General features: G+C 26.3%; 1 protein-coding gene across 1 annotated transcript in view; it reads right to left on the bottom strand.

Moving 5' to 3' along the window:
• The window catches only part of LOC117180272 (39S ribosomal protein L3, mitochondrial), a 23,586-nt gene extending 7,955 nt beyond the window's left edge, over positions 1-15,631 (bottom strand). Inside the window, exons 1-4 of the mRNA XM_033372675.1 lie at positions 15,286-15,631; positions 11,393-11,489; positions 3,938-4,168; positions 3,665-3,796 (exon numbers count right to left, since the gene is read on the bottom strand). Of these exons, the coding sequence (XP_033228566.1) occupies positions 3,665-3,796; positions 3,938-4,168; positions 11,393-11,489; positions 15,286-15,347 (522 nt within the window). The 5' untranslated portion in view covers positions 15,348-15,631. The remainder of the gene's footprint in view (positions 1-3,664; positions 3,797-3,937; positions 4,169-11,392; positions 11,490-15,285) is intronic.
• Between the last annotated feature and the right edge of the window lie 969 nt (positions 15,632-16,600).

Genomic DNA, 16,600 nt, shown 5'->3' with positions numbered 1-16,600 from the left:
TTGAAAATTAAAATTCGAAAATTTTTTCTAAAGCCTCCAGGGGACTTCGTTTTCGCACGAAAAAGTTTTATGTGCCCTTATTGCATCCGGACCCACAATTGATGATTAAGAATATAAATTAATGATTTAAAAAAATGAATTGTACTTTAAGATTAAAATGAAAATTAATAATGGATTGTACAAAACGATTCGGAATCAGTTCATAATTTTAAAATTTCCAGATTTCAAAGTTAAAAATTAAACTGTTTTATTTGGAAAGTCTTAAACAAATTTAAACGCCATATTAAAACTTTACAAACTATTTTCAATTTTTAAATGACTTTAAAATAAAAAATTTATAATTAAAGGCTTTTTTTAAATTTGAAATATAATTTCAGTCTAAAATATTCAATTTTTAAACCATGCGGTTTGAAATTTTTCAATTAAGAAAAAGAACAATTATTTAATATTTCGAAATATCGGACTGTTCATTTAAAATCAGCAATTATAAATTAAATATTCAAAACTAAGCAAAATAAAAATAATCTTTGAACGTTACAATTTTATTGTTCTATTTAACAAATTTGAATTTGTAGAACAAATGTTTGAATTTTAATGTATAAATAACACTTAAACACTTATTATTCTTAGAAAAAAAATCGAGTAAGTTGAAGAGATATTTAGGATATTTGAAAAATTCAAAATTAATATTTCGGTCCAAACAGCCAATGGCTTAATTTAAAACAAAATGTAGATTTTGGCAGATTTCGAATAAACAATTTAGAAACTTTTCAGGAAAATTAAAAATGATTTTTTATCTGGAAAAATTATTTGAAATTAATATAATTTTAAAAGATACTTAGAAGTTGTGAAAAACTTTTAATAATATTTTTAAATTTGAAAAAATTTGAAACATGTAGATGTTGCAAGATCTTGAAATAAAACTTCGAAGTATTTCAAGAATTTTTAAACTATTTAAAATAAAAATAATTTAACTTTTATTGGAACAGGGAATTTTCAATCTTTTACAAATTCATACTTGAAACTGGAATTTATTTAGAATAAAAATAACTCTGACTTGAAACCGAGAATTTTTAAATTTTAACAAATTGCGAGCTCGTAATTTTTTTCAAAAAGGCACAAAATTCTGAATTGGAAAAGGAAATTTTTCCAAGTTTTTTTTTCCAGTTGAAGCAGCGAAATCTCGAATTTTAACCAATTCTGAGTTGAAACTGGTATTTATCCAAAAGAATTATAAATTGTCTTGGAAATGGGAATTTTAAAATATAAATAAATTCAAAGCTAGAAAAGGGAATTTCTCTAATGAACGAATTCTTATTCTAAGTTGAAACGGAATATTTTCGAAAAAATTAAATTTTTGAATTGGAACAGGGAAAAGTATTAAAATTCCGGATGTTAATGATCAATTTTTAATCAATTCTGAGTTGAAACTAGAATTTATCTAAAAGAATAACAATTCTCAATAGAAAATTGAATTTTTCAAATAAATTATAATTCTGTGTTGAAACGAGTTATTTTCGAAAACATTTAAATTAGGAATTGGAACAGGGAATTTTACATCAAAAAAATTATAATTCTTGCAAATAGTTGAAATGGAGAATTTTCGAAAAGAATTAAAATTCGGTATTTGAACAGGGAGTTTTTTAAAAAGAATTAAACTTCCGGATTTAAACTGGAAATATTCAATTTCTAACAAATTCTAAGCTGGAATTAGAATTTAAAATTGTTAAAATGGTATAGTTTTATATATTTTTAAATTAAGTGATTGATTATTCAATTTAGAGCATTGTAAATGATAAGAGAGATTTATATTTTTGAAATTGGATCTCAATCTTACAACTCTACAACTGGTAAAAGGGGACAACTGAAAAATCTCGAAAAATAAAATTCCCGACAATGTAAAATCTTCGAATTAGAAAATTAACGAATAATAAAATTCGCTAATAATAAAACTGCCGAAAAATAAAAATACCTATTTTTAAAATTCCCGAAATTAAACATTAAAAATAATTTGTAAAAATAATATTTTATAATAATAATAAAACATATATATGAAAAAAATGTAATTGTTTAATTTCGGGAATTTTTCAGTTTGGATATTTTATAATTCGGTAATATTATAAATTATAATAAATATTAATTTTAATAAAATAATAAATATAAAATATAAATATAATAATAAATAATATAATAATATTAATTATAATAAATTATGATATTATAAATTATTATTATCAATTGTCGTGAATGTTATAATTCGGGAATTTTCCAATTAGGGAATTTTATTAATCGGTAATTTTATTTTTCAGGAATTTTATCATTAGCGAATTTTAATATTCTGGAATTTTTCAATTCGGTATTTTTATTTTTGGGCAATTTTATTATCCGCGAATTTTCTAATTCGGGAAATCATTCAGTTTTCAGTATATAATTTCGAGTTTTGTTGATACTTAATGGATTCGGAATTTATGTACATTTAATAAAAAGATATGAATTCCTGGAAATTTATAACACCAATATCTACTTAGCTGATTTAAAGAATAGCTTCAAAAACAAAACAATTATTTATATTATTAATAAGTCTTTAAAAGAGTCTTCAATTGCATTTACAGTTTTAAAAAAATGTCAGAAAAATAGATACATTTTCAAATAAAGAAATGCATTTTTAATTGAAATGATGAATCTTTGACTAGAATAATTGAATTTTTGATCAAAAAAAATTATTTTCAAACTAAAAAAGCTATTTCTCCAACCTATTATTGAATAGTTCAATCTCTAGACAAACAAATGAATTGTTAACTAAAATAATGAAATAGCTTGAACAGTTACATTTTTTGTTTGAAAAAATTAATTAAAAAACATTCAACAAAATTGTTCAAATTTCAACTGGAATAGTTCAACTTTCAGAAAAAAAAAGTTCATTCAAGGCCAAAGAAAAAACGAGTACTCAACAAAAACCTCATTTTTCAACCCCAGAGATGGATTTTCAATTAAAATGATACATCTTTAACGAAAAATAATAAGTTCATAATAAAAGATTTTAATTTATAAACAGGTAACTAAATTTTCATTAAAAAAAGATAAATTATGAACGAAAAATGTAGTAGTTGATATTTTAAGCAAAAAATATTTTAATTTTTGATCAAAAACAGTTAGATTCTTAACAAAAAAAAAAACAACAACAAATTTTCAACATGAGTTAAATTTTTAACTAAGAAAGATTATTCAGTCAAGAGAGAGAACAAAATTTCAAAGAAACTATTAAATTTTCAAGCACAAAGATAAATTTAAAACCAAGATGAATAATACTTGAATTTTTAACCAAAAATGATAAATTTTTATTTGAAAAAATTAATTGCAAATAAAAAAATAAAAAAATTTAAATAGAGATATAAAGACACTTTTATAAATAAAATTCAATGGTATTCAATTTTCTATTGCGATATAAAAAAATTAGACCCGCTTTCGGCAAAATGTTCTGATTATGCTATCAAATACAAAACTTTGTTATTATTATTAATTTTATACTTTAATTTAAAAATTTAGAGGAGCAGAAAAAATCTCGCGCGTTTTTTCTTTTATATTTTATTAATTTAAGAGGTTTTTCTTAAATAAAAGTATTGCAATTATTAATTTTAGTTCCCTGTTTTAAAGAAGAACTAACGTATTGAGGATCAGCAGATTCCGCGCCAACAACAATACAACCTAATTTTTTCTTCACTTGGATCTTCTTTTTTCCTATAACGGGTTCATAATCTTCCGGTGAAATATACTTAATCACGTGATTATCAACAACCTGAGAAAAAAAATAAATCAGTTATTTTCGTATGAACTGGAGAAAAAAGTTTTCAACTTTAGCCAAGGGAAATTGAGATAAATAAATTAAATCAAATTAAAAATTTTATTTAATTAAAGGAAATAATAAATTATTTAACACCTGCAGGAGAGTCGTCATAACTTTTTTTCCGTCTTTCATCCAGAGAGGGTAAAGGCCGATTTTTTTCGCAAGAACTCCAGTCCGGCGGGAATTCGGTGTCCATTCGCTTTGTGGTTCGATGGGTTCAATTTTAAGTGGTGATAAATGGTTTGTAGCACTATGTGCATATTTGTCTTTTATTACTTCTTGAATAAATTGCTTGTTTTCTGAAGTGATGTTTTCTTTGTGAAGCTGTCAGGAAAGCGGAGCATAAAGTACATTCAATTTTGGATATTTGAAGGTCTCACAGTCCGTATGGGATAAAATATATGGACCAAAGGGTATTTTTTGTCACGCTCATGGGGTACTCTTTCGCGCTAAAAAGTTGACAAATTCAGGATAAATTCATATGATTTAAAAAATTCAAGTTATATTAAAAAAAAAATTAAATGAATTGATAAAAATTTAGAAAATAAAAAAATTCTATTTATTTCCGCAAAATTAGAATGCATTTAGAAGAATTTGATGAAATTCATAAAAATTCAAGGTGAATTTAAAAAAATTCAAACAGAGCGTCTACTCAAATCCTAGAAAATAAATTCACTGACAATTCTAGATTTTTTTTAGGTATATCAAGTTTCTTCCGAGTATAATTTTTGGATGGTATGAAACCATTGAAATATTTCGGATTTTTTCAAAACAATCTACTAGGAATATGTGCATACTTTCGCGAATTTATTATAAATATTGTTTTTTTTTTCATTTTCTAGGAATTCAATTAATATGTTGAATTTAGAAATCTTTTCCAAATTATATTACAAGATAATAATTAAAGTTTTAACCGAAAAAATTAATTTTATACCAAAAAAAGATGATTTTAAACAAAATACATGAATTCTTAACGAAATAGTTAAATTTAAAACTAAAAAATATATATTTTCAATCAAATAGTTGAATTATTAAACTAAAAAGATCAATTTTTAGTCAAAGATAGAATATTAAAATTTACACTTTGCAAGATTAATTCTGCAAAAAAAAATTATTGACTAAAGTGATAAATTTTCAACTAAACGAGAAACATTTTCAACGAAATAGTTGAATTTTCAACTAAAAAAGATCCAATTTCCATCACGAATGGAATAGTTAAATTTTAGCAATTAAAAAAAATTAATTTCCAACCAAAATGATGAATTGAACAAAGTACATGAATTTTTCAAGAATAAGATAAATGTTCAACCAAAAATTGAATAGTTCAATTTTCAGATAAAAATTTAATGTTCAACCAGATATAAATTTTTAACTAAAATAATGGAATATTCAATTGAAATTTGAAACAAAATTAATTAAAGAAAATTTTAAAGAAAATTTTCTTTTTAGTTTAAATAGAATAATTGAATTTTGGACACAACGATTCATTTGCAACCAATAAGATTAATTTATACAAAAAAAGACAAAAAAAGGAATTTTCAACTAAAACAGATAAGTTTTCAACAAAAAATTGAATGGTTAAGATCATTAATGTTCAACCAAAGAGATGCATTTTTAACTTCAATAAAATAATGGGATATTCAAATGAAATAGTTATATTTTCAGGCAAAGAGAAAACGAACTTTCAACTAAATAGCTTAAATATCACAACCAAAAAGAAGAATTTCCAATGTAAATAATAAACGTTTAAAAAATAACAAACGAGTTTAACTTTGAATCAAGTAATTAATCTTTCGTTCCAACAAATACTAAATCTGAACGTGAAATGTGGTAATCGATATTTCATCTAAAAAAGATAAAATTTTTTAATAAAAAACAGTTTAAAAAACGAATTTTTGATACAATAAACGAATGTTCAATTAAAAAACAATGAATTTCAAACCAAAAGAAAAGCGAATTTTCAACGAAATAGTTAAATTTAGTAATATAAAGCTACCTTTCCAAATAAAGAATCATTTATATAAAATTTTATATTAAAAGAAAAAAATTAAGCACACCCTCGAAAAAATTCCTTGAATTTAAAAAAAATCCCTGATATTTCCAGGTTTTTGCAGGAATGTAAAAATTTCCTGACAATTCCACATTTTCCAGGTAGGATAGACAGCTTGTCAAGTGAATTGAAAAAATGTAAGAATATGAAAAACTACATCGATTTCAGAAAATTTGAAATGAGCTTAGAAAAATTGAAGGGAATTCAAAAGAATTGGATGAAATGCATAAGGATTCAAGGTGAGTTTTTAAGACTTCAGGATCAATTTAATAAAAAAACTATTTAAAAACTCAAATAAATCCTTTGAATGAAGTAGATTTAAGTACATTTAGAAGAATTTATGTGAATTCCCACAAAAAATTTTTAATCTCTTCAAATCTGTGAAACCCTACTCATTTCTAACAAAAAAGTGACTGATGACTAAAAACAATTCAAAAGAATTCAAATGAATTGAAAACAATGTTTAAGTCGAAAAAATTTCATTGATTTCAGTAAATTCAGACATGCATCTTTTTAAATCTTTGAAACCTTACGAAATTCCTCACTATTTGTGAATTCTTTGAAATCTATTAAAATAGTAAAATCCCTTAGTCATAAAAACCCTTGGAAATCCCTTGAAACTGTCTAAGTCTCTTGAAAATGCCTTGGCATATTTAAAAATACTCTGAAATATTTGAAAGTCCTTGAAATTCCTTGAAACTATTGAAATAAATAAAAAAACTTCTGGGAATCGTTTAAAATCTTCTCAAATCTTTCAAATTCTTTGATATATTTTTACAATCCTTCAAACTTAATAAAGAAATTCAAAATACCTGAGAGTCTTTTAAAATATCCTAAAATATGTAAATACTTTGAAATACTATTTAATTAGTAAAATTATTTAAACACTTCTTTGTAATCTTTTGAATAACCTAAAATATTTCAAATCCCTTCAAATTTTCTGAAATCCATTGTAATATTTTAAAGGGCTTCAAAATGCCAAGGACAAAAAATTAAAATAATACAAACCCTTTAATTAGTTTATAAATGAATCCTCATGATTAATTAAAAATCAATTTTTTGAAACTGAAAAAAGTGTATTTAATTAAGTAGAATTGAGTATGTTTAGCCGAATTCGAGCAAATACAAAAAAATCAAGAGAGTTCCAGAACAAAATGCAGGATAAATTAATAAAAATTCAGGATGAATTCTAAAAACTAATTGAAAATCTCTTTAAATCTGTAAACCTCTACGAAATACCGCACTTTTCTTGAATTAATTCTCTAAAATCCACTAAAATATTATTAAATCCGGTCAAATTTTATCATTATATTTCCTATGATATCCTAGGAAATGTATTAAAAACTTATAAGCAGCGCAAAAGGAACTTAAAAAAGCGATAACAATTTGTGGTTCGACATCAAAAACAAGGAATTTTTTTTAATGCGTAAATATTTTATGTTCTTTTTTTTAAATTTACAGTTAATAATTTTTTTTAAATACAAAAAAATGCCTCATTCAGAATTTTTTTAATATGTAAAAAAACATGTTTTTTGGATTTAGTCGACCAGAAATTTGTTCAGCTCGAACCAAAGAAATATGTAATTATTGTTTATTCATGGAAACATTTTTTCGTGGTGTTTATAACGTTCCAAAATCGCAAAAAAAAAAAACGAAATCCCAAAAATCTTAATTCACGGAAAAAGTGCGAATCCAAAAAACATGTTTTTGCTCATTTTCAAACAAATTGTTATTGAGCAAAAAATGTATTTTTAAATTTCGTAATTTTTAAAAATTATTGTTCAGAATTAAAGGCTGTAAATATAAAAAAATTCGTCCTTATTACTTTTTTACTCAAATTAAAAATTGCTTAAATTAGAATATTTAAAAGTGCAGTTGATTGATTTTGAATATTCAATATTTTAATCAGGTATTTAACTTTGTTCATTTTGACTAAAAAATGTTCACCTTCCAATACTTCTTTAGAAAGTACTATATGTTTTGTAACTATTCCATTTATATATTTTTTGTTTGTGTATTTATTTTTAATGGTTCCACACTTGAAACGTGTACCGTATTCATGCATATATAATTTATTTAGGTGCTATAATTATTTTAATTATTATTTGGGGATTATTATGAAGATGATATCGATACAAAAACGGAAAGTTTGGGGGTTTTTAAAAAAATTTCTTAAGACAAAGAGAGACGAGGATAAAGAAATATTAAATAGAGAAAGAGCGAAAATTAAACTGTTATATGCACAGAAAAAACGAGAAAAGAGGGAGTAACAATGGAAAAAGGTAGCAGAAAGTAAGAGCATGAGTGAGTTTTGGTGAGCAATAGGCAATTTTAGACCTCGGAAAAGAAGAAGGGGTGGTAAGATCAAAAAAGGGAAGTGGAAAATTCATTTTCAGAAGTTATTAGAGGACGAAAAAATCGACGACTCGAAAGTAAACGAAAAAAAGGTAGTACACAACAGAAATTCGGTAGAAATTAATAATACGCAGGATCCAATAGAACCTAGAAGTGAATGCAATTTTACTAGGGGGAACGAAGAAGGCATGGAACAGGAAGTAGAATTGACTAGAGAAATAATTTTTGAGGAAGTAGCGAACTGTGTGAGGGGAATGAAGAAAGGGAAAGCTCCTGGGGAGGATGGAGTAACTATTGAATTCATACAAAGCTTACCGAGATCCTGGTTTGAAGAAGTGCATAGACGTATTAGTGGAATGTGGAGGGAAGGGATTATAGGAAAAGAATGGGAGAAAGCGAGAATTGTTCCTATTTTCAAGGGAGGAGATGAAGAGGACACAGGTAATTATAGAGGAATATCACTACTAGATACAGGGTACAAAGTTCTAGCCAAAATTATGGATGAAAGAATCAGAGGGTGGTTAGAGAAAAAAGGTCTATATAAAGAAAGTCAGGCAGGTTTCAGAAAGGGTAGGGCTGTAAGAGACCATATATTTGCACTGAATTCTATAATAAATAATAAGTTGAAAAGAGAGGGTGGTAAGCTATACGTGGCCTTTGTGGACTTTAAAAAAGCTTTCGACTCAGTAGATAGGGACATTTTAATGCAGAAACTAAAAAAAAACTGGGATAAAGTTGACAATGATTAAAAATATGTACAGGGAGACGCAAAATGAAGCACTGAAAGCGGAGGGAATTACAGAGAGTTTTAGAACGGAGCGAGGGGTAAGACAGGGTTGCCCATTAAGCCCAACACTCTTCAACATTTTTACTGAAGACATGGAGGATGAATGGATTAGAAAGAAGGAAGGAGGCACAGTGATAGGAAACACGAAAGTATATGCACTAAAATTTTCAGATGATTTAAGTTTAGTAGCTGACTTCCCAGAAGGTTTAAAGGAAATGCTCAAAACTTTAGAAAAATATAGCAATAAAAATAAGCTTTCAATGAATGTTAAAAAGACAAAAATAATGGTATTTCGTAAGGGGGACAAAATGAAGGAGGGTGAAGAATGGAAAATATATGGAAAGAAATTAGAGGTGGTAGATAGATACAAGTATTTAGGCTTCTGGTTTTCTACGGGAGGGACCTTTAACAAACATCTTAACACTTAGACTGGAAAAGCTCAAAAAGCAATTAATGCAGCATGGGGAGTAATGAAAAGAGCTAACATAAATAATCTGGGAAGAAGACTTTACTTGTTAGACATTTTGGCTAAGGCAGGGTTACTGTATGGGGTGGAGCTATGGGGATGGGAAAGAAAGGAAGTAATGGAAAGAATACAAGGTAGATACGTGAAAATGATTATGGGATTAGATAGGAACACTCCAAATTATATTTGGAGAATGGAAGCAGGTAGAAGAAGTTTGGAAATAGAGGCAAGAAGAAGAGCAAGTAAATATGTGTTAGAAATTTTAAGCATGGAAGATGACAGACTACCTAAGGTATGTCTAATGGCAGAATTGCGAGGTATTGCGAATAATATGCCATCGAAGTGGGGAGATGTGTTGAAAAAAGCAATGCATGAAGTGGGAGACGGACAGACGTTAGAGCTAATGAGAAACCAAGGAAATGAAAGTAAAATTGAAAATAATCTAGAGCGAGGTGTTTTAAAAAAAAATGGAACTTGAAATTCAAATAGACTGGGGAAAGATAGATAGGTCAAACTACTGTGTATTATATAAGAAGTATAAAGAAGGATTTCAAAGGGAGGAATATTGGGACTCGAATAGGATAAACGGTAAATGTAAGGAACAATGGGCGAGGTTAAGATGCGGAAATGTGGGTAAAGCAGGAAATAAAGGTTATGAAAATACATTATGTAGGTTGTGCGGAACGTCAGGGGAAAATCTTGGCCACATTTGGGTATATAAAAACGCAAGGAGATTAATCAGTGAGAATTTGGTCAGAGTGGTTGATAAATGGTTAAAGGAAAATTCGGAAATGGAAATTAGTCAGAAATTAACAAAAGTTCTGAAAAGAGAACCGAGCTCAGAGCTCTGCGGATATGCAAGACTTCGAAAAATGTGCAAAAGAAAGTGTAAATAGGAATCGACAGGTAGGACTAGAAGAGCTCAGCGATAGTGAAGATTAATTAATAAAAAATAATCAAAGTATACATTGTGATGCAGAATTAGAATTAAAACTAGAAATACAAAATAAGCGCGGATATGCTATATTTTTGCAAAAATTAGAATATTCTGAGTCACATAATTTTTATAAACGGCTTATTATATTATAACACTGTATATTTATATTGTATATGTAAAAAACCACCAGGGCATACATGAGAGAGAATAAATTGAAATTGAAAATTGAATATTTTAATTATTATTCACATATTGTACTTTTAACTATCGTATATTTAAAGAGAAAAGGTAAAAGGGGAATTTTAAGAAAAAAGGGAAGACTATGCATCCTGGGATCCACTAAAATATGATAAAATCCCGTGAAATGATATGCTTTCATTTCCTGAAATCCTGGAAAATTTATTAAAATACATTAAGAGCTTCAAAATCCCTAAAAATCATTGAAATCCTCGGAAATCTACTAAATTCCTGTGAAATCTTTTAAAATATCGTAAAACCTTATAGGTCCTGTAAAATCGTTCCAAATCTTCCGAAGTTTTAGAAAATTCTTCATCCTAAACTATTTCAAATTCAAAGCTCTTCAAAATGCCTTAGGAGTTTTAAAAGTACCCTAAAATATCCCTTCAGAAATGATTAAAATCTATTAAATTTTATCAGAATCTTTAAAAATATTGTGAAATATTTAAATATAAAATACTTAATATACAATACTTTTATTTTAAAAAGCGCCTCAAGAAAAAAGTGACTATGTGGTCGCCCTGATTATTCTCTTACAATTACTGCTTACAGAAATTCGCTGATTTTTTTTTCAAAATGCCATAAGGACCAAATCTTGAAAATAGGGTACTTTAGGGACTAGAACTGAATATAAGGTACGATAGGGATATGAGCTTAGGGATATGACCGGTCTGTGAGGCCTAATATTATTTGTTAATTTCTAATTTTATAGTTACCACACGATTCGGTCTTGGTAGCCATGGTGGTAAACGTTTTCTTGGTTGATGATTAAGTCTTTTTATTCCTCTTTCTGCTATTTCTGTTAAATCACACCTAGGAAAGGGAAATTCATTGTCGAGCTTAACACTATAATATTATTATTTTTTGGTATAAAAACAACTCTATATCCGGTGGATCAATTATGTTAATTGAAAAAAGGTCTGTTTCTAAATTTATTTTCAATACTTTTAGGGACAACAGTCATCGATCACGTTATAAGTGTTCATCCACAGAATTTAAATTTAGGATTTAAATTAAATTTCCAGAAAAAACAATTCATTTTCTACAATAACAAATTTAATCTCATAAAAATAGTTGAATTTTCAACCAACATGATGAATAGTCGATAAAAAAAATTAATTCTCAACGAAAAGTGAAATAGTTGATATTTTCACCAAAAAATAGGAATTTTCAATAAATTAGCTGAATCCTCAGACGAAAGAGGCTAATTTTCAATTACAAAAAAGACGAGGATTTTCAACAAGAGTTGTATTTTAGACAAAAAAAAATATTATATTTCTATCGAAATGATAGAAGTTTAACTCAAAAGGGACAAGTTTTTAAGCAAAAAAATGAATTTTTAAACAAAAAAAGATTAATTTTCAAACAAAAAAATCGAATAATTACACTTTCAGTTAAAAATTTAATTTAAAAATAAAAAAAACGAATTTTCAATCATTATTTTTCAGCAAAAAAAAACATGAAGTTTAAACTAATGAAATTACTTTTCTACCAAAAAAATACGAATTTTCAATAAAGAATTAAACTTTTAACAAAATATAGAACAGGTAAAATTAAAGTTAGATAAATAAATTTTCATTGAAAAAAAAATAATATTCCCTCAAAAAGATAAAGTTTCAATTAATGAAATTACTTTTCACAAAAAAAATGAATTTTCAATAAAAGAAATGAATTTTCAAACCAAAAGACAAATTTTTAACTAAGAAGATTAATGTTTTAAGAGAATAGATTAATTTCTAACAAAATACATTAATTTTCAACTAAATGGTTGAGTTTTCAACCAAAGTGATGATTAATCGTTAAAAACGCTGAATTCTCAACAAAGAGTAAAATAGCTGATAAATTTCAATAACATATAGTTAAATTAAACCAAAAAATACGAATTCTGAACAATTTAGTTGAATTCTACACCGAAACAAAACTAATTTTCAAATTTAAAAGACGAATTTTCCATTAAATTGTATTTTCAACCACGAAAGATTTTTTATTCAATAAAGAAAAAAAATCCAGAAGAATTCCCTGCAAAACACTTAATTTTTATAAACAAAAAAGTTGTTTTTTTAACCAAGAAATATTATATATCTATCGTCGAATTTTCAAATGTCCCGGAAGTTAGATCCGCAAACTTATTTTTTCGAAAAAATTTAAGTTGTGCTAAATTGTGCTAGACTTGTGCTCATTTGTGCCATAAATAGTTTTTTGAAAAATCAAAAATTACGGGCACAATTTTTGAAAAACGTTTTTTTTGCTAGATCTGCAACTTCTTACTAGAGTAAAAAGAAAGGTTGTGCTAGGCAGCTCGAAGTATACACAACTTTGCGCAAGAAATAAAAATTCCAAAAACCTAACCGTTTCAAAAAAAAAAACCAAAAAAATTTATTATTTTTTGAAATTTCGAAAAACTAAAACTTGTGCTAGTTTTTGCTCGATAAATACAGTCTTTATTTACGCTAACAAAATTACGGGAGATCAACAGTTCTCATACGAAAACTCAAAATGTAAAACTCAAAAAACAAACAAGATCCAAAAAGGGGTATTCAACACAAATATTGAACCATAATCCAAAAAAATGAATTTTTAACCAAGTAGTGAACCAATATCAACGAAAAATACTAATTTTCAGAAAAACAGTTGAATTTTCAATTTAAAAAAATAAGTTTTTAAGAAAATTGTCGAATTACTTTTCTAAAAAAAAAAAAAGATTAATTTTCAATAAAAAAAGATTATGTTTGAACAATATACATAAATGTCAATCAAATATTTGAATTTTGTAGTGTATTTTCAACATAATAGTTCAATTTTCAACCAAAAAGGTGAAGCAGTCACCAAGAGGATTAATATTCTACCACAAAAGAAGAATTTTCAACAAAATACAGGAATTTTGGTTCAAATAGTCGAATTTTCAATTAAAAAGTTTAATTATAAAAAGAGGATTTTTAAATAAAATAATGAATCAGCAGCAATACAATAAAATTTCAACAAAGTAGTTCAAACGTCCAATAAATAGCTACATGTTAACAAAAAAAAACACTCGTTTTCAAATAAAAAAAGTAGAATTTTCAATAAAAAGAATGGGTTTTTAACAACATTGTCGAATTAGTTTTCTACTATAAAAAGAAGAATTTTCAACCAAGAAAATAATTTTTCGGCCAAGAAGATTAATTTTCTACAAAAAAGATTAATTTTTAATCAGATACTTAAATTTTCTAAAAAAAAAATAAGAATTTTAAACAAAATACATTAACTTTGAACTAAAAAAGATAAATTTTTAACTAAAAATACAGTATATACAGTATTCATTTTCAACCAAAAAAGATTAATTTTTAACCCAATAATTAAATTTTCTACAAAAATAAACCAATTTTCGACAAAATGCATTAATTCTCAACTAAAAAAAAGATACATTTTTAACAATAAATACAATAGTTAAATTTTCAGTTTGCAAAACAAAGTGTTAACAATAAAAAATTAATTTTTAACTAAAAAAATGAAGTTTCAACTAATGAGATTGGTTTAAACTAGAAAAGATTTTGAACAAAATACATGGATTTTCCATCAAATATTTGAATTTTTTATTGGCTTTGCAACATAATAGTTAAATTTTCTTACCAAATAGGTGAATCTGTCACAACGAGGATTAATATTATGCGAAGATTTCAACAAAATACAGGAATTTTCGTTCAAATATTCGAATTTTCAAATAAAAAGTTTAATTTTCGAAAAAAGGGTTTTGAAATAAAATAATTAGTCGGTAACAATAAAATGAGTTTTCAACAAAGTAGTTCAAATGTGAACTAAGTAGTTGATTTTTTAAAAACAAAAAACACTCATTTGCAACAAAATAGTTGAATTTTCAAAAAAAGAATCGGGATTTAACAACATTGTCGGATTACTTTTCTACTATAAAAAGAATTCTCAACCAAAAAAATAAGTTTTCAGCCAAGAAGATTAATTTTCTACAAAAAAGATTATTTTTTAATCAGATACTTAAATTTTCTACAAAAATAGAAGAATTTACAACAAAAAAGATACATTTTCAACCAAAAATACAATAGCTACATTTTCAGTTAGAAAAACAAAATTTTAACCATAAAAAATTATTATTAACTAAAAAGATGAATTCGTTTTGAATTTTGAATAAGACTTTAAATATAAAAGTTAAATTTTCTAAAAAAATATGAATTAGTCACTAAGAGGATTAAGATTCTACCTTAAAAGATTATGTTTCGACGCAAAATTTCATTTTTCAATAAAAAAGAATGAGTTCTTAACAAAATTGAGAAAATTCTGTAAAAAATAATAAAATCAACTTCAACTTCAGTTTTTCGAAAATTTCAGGTTTTCGCTGATATTCACTTGCTATTTTTAAATTGCCTGCCTTTCTACGGAATTCCCTGTCCTGTAGCAGTCCAGGTCCTGCTATGAATTATAGATTTTTTACCACTTTTAAAATAAAAAGATTACTTTATTTGACTACTGATTGTTAGGTAAATTTATTTAAATATTTTCGTATTTTTTTACTAACTTTTGATCTTAAATTTTCACACGACTTCTACGGTTCAAAAAGCGGTAAGATTGATATCAAACAGATTATTATAATTTTACATACCTTGGTTGAAGGATATTCCTAACTACTTGTAACTGAGAACATAATTTCCAAAAAGTTGACATGTCTCCAAATTATCTCAGTTATTCGTTACAAATTATAGTTTTATCGAGTGCACATTCTAAATTTTGTTGAAACTTAACCTCACTTTTTTCTTATATCACTTTTGTCGGTTGGCTTCTAACGGCTTTACAAGTTGAATCACTTTCCACAATTTTGAAGGTTTGCTTTTCGATAAAAACATGTAAAAGTAGTACTTTTTTCGAAATATAAGTAGTATGTAGACTAAATACTAGAACACATGGAATATGGAAATTTTATTCCAACTTCACCGACCGCGTTCGTCGGCGTCGAACAGACGATTTTACACTCTCATATGTCGGTCGGTAAATTCAAATTCTTCTTTTTTTATTTAATAATATTTTTTTTCTTTTGGAAATTCCAGTATTTGACTCAGATGGTATATCTTTTATAGCATAATAAGCAATTTTTTACGAAAAGCTGAAGTCGCTAAATGAGATTATTTTATCAACAGAACATACGTGATAATATCATTAATATCATTCACTATGTTATCCGTTGCTAAAAGAAATTAACTTATCAACAGAAGATATATGTTAATATCATTCACTGTCTTATCTCTGTGATGCATTCTTAACGCTTTTAAAATTTAGAGATGAGTGAGAGCTTCCGCGATTCGTCAAATGAGGGCGCCACCAGCCTGTTTTCAGAAGGTGGAGTGTTGCTTCTTGAATTGTTTTTAGTAGTTACAAAATCCGTGACAGTGTTTATTGATTATTTTGATTGTTATAAAAATAAATTATGAAAGAATGTTGAAACTGGACGAAAGAAAAATATCTAATGACATTCTAGTGTGTGGAGGAAGTGTGTAACGATGTTGTAAAGACATCGCCAAACGTTGTGCCCACTGGGTTTTTATTGCCGAGCTTTCGCGCGAATGAACAATACATTTTATGTGCCTGCAGGTTTAGACAAGTTTGAAAAATTTGTGGGAGTTTTTCGTAAATTCGAAAGTTTATGGAGTTTATTTTTAATGCGACAAAGGCAAATATGATGCTGTTGATAATATTAAAATATTATAGAAACACAGGAAATATCTGTTACCTGTTACCAAATCGTTACATTAATTTTTTGAAAGTGGACCTGCACATAACCTCAATAATGAGAGAATCCCAATATTTAAAATTCTGCCATTTTGGACGGTGAAAATGAAAGTGATTTTTTTAGAAGCAAATTTTTCTATAATTTTAATTAAAAAATATGGATTTGAATACGAAAACTTAAAACTATTTAATCT

The sequence above is a fragment of the Belonocnema kinseyi genome, chromosome 9, assembly GCF_010883055.1.
Source record: "Belonocnema kinseyi isolate 2016_QV_RU_SX_M_011 chromosome 9, B_treatae_v1, whole genome shotgun sequence".
NCBI lineage: Eukaryota > Metazoa > Arthropoda > Insecta > Hymenoptera > Cynipidae > Belonocnema > Belonocnema kinseyi.
Note: the sequence above shows the minus strand (reverse complement) of the source record. Positions and strands in the feature narration are given on the sequence as shown.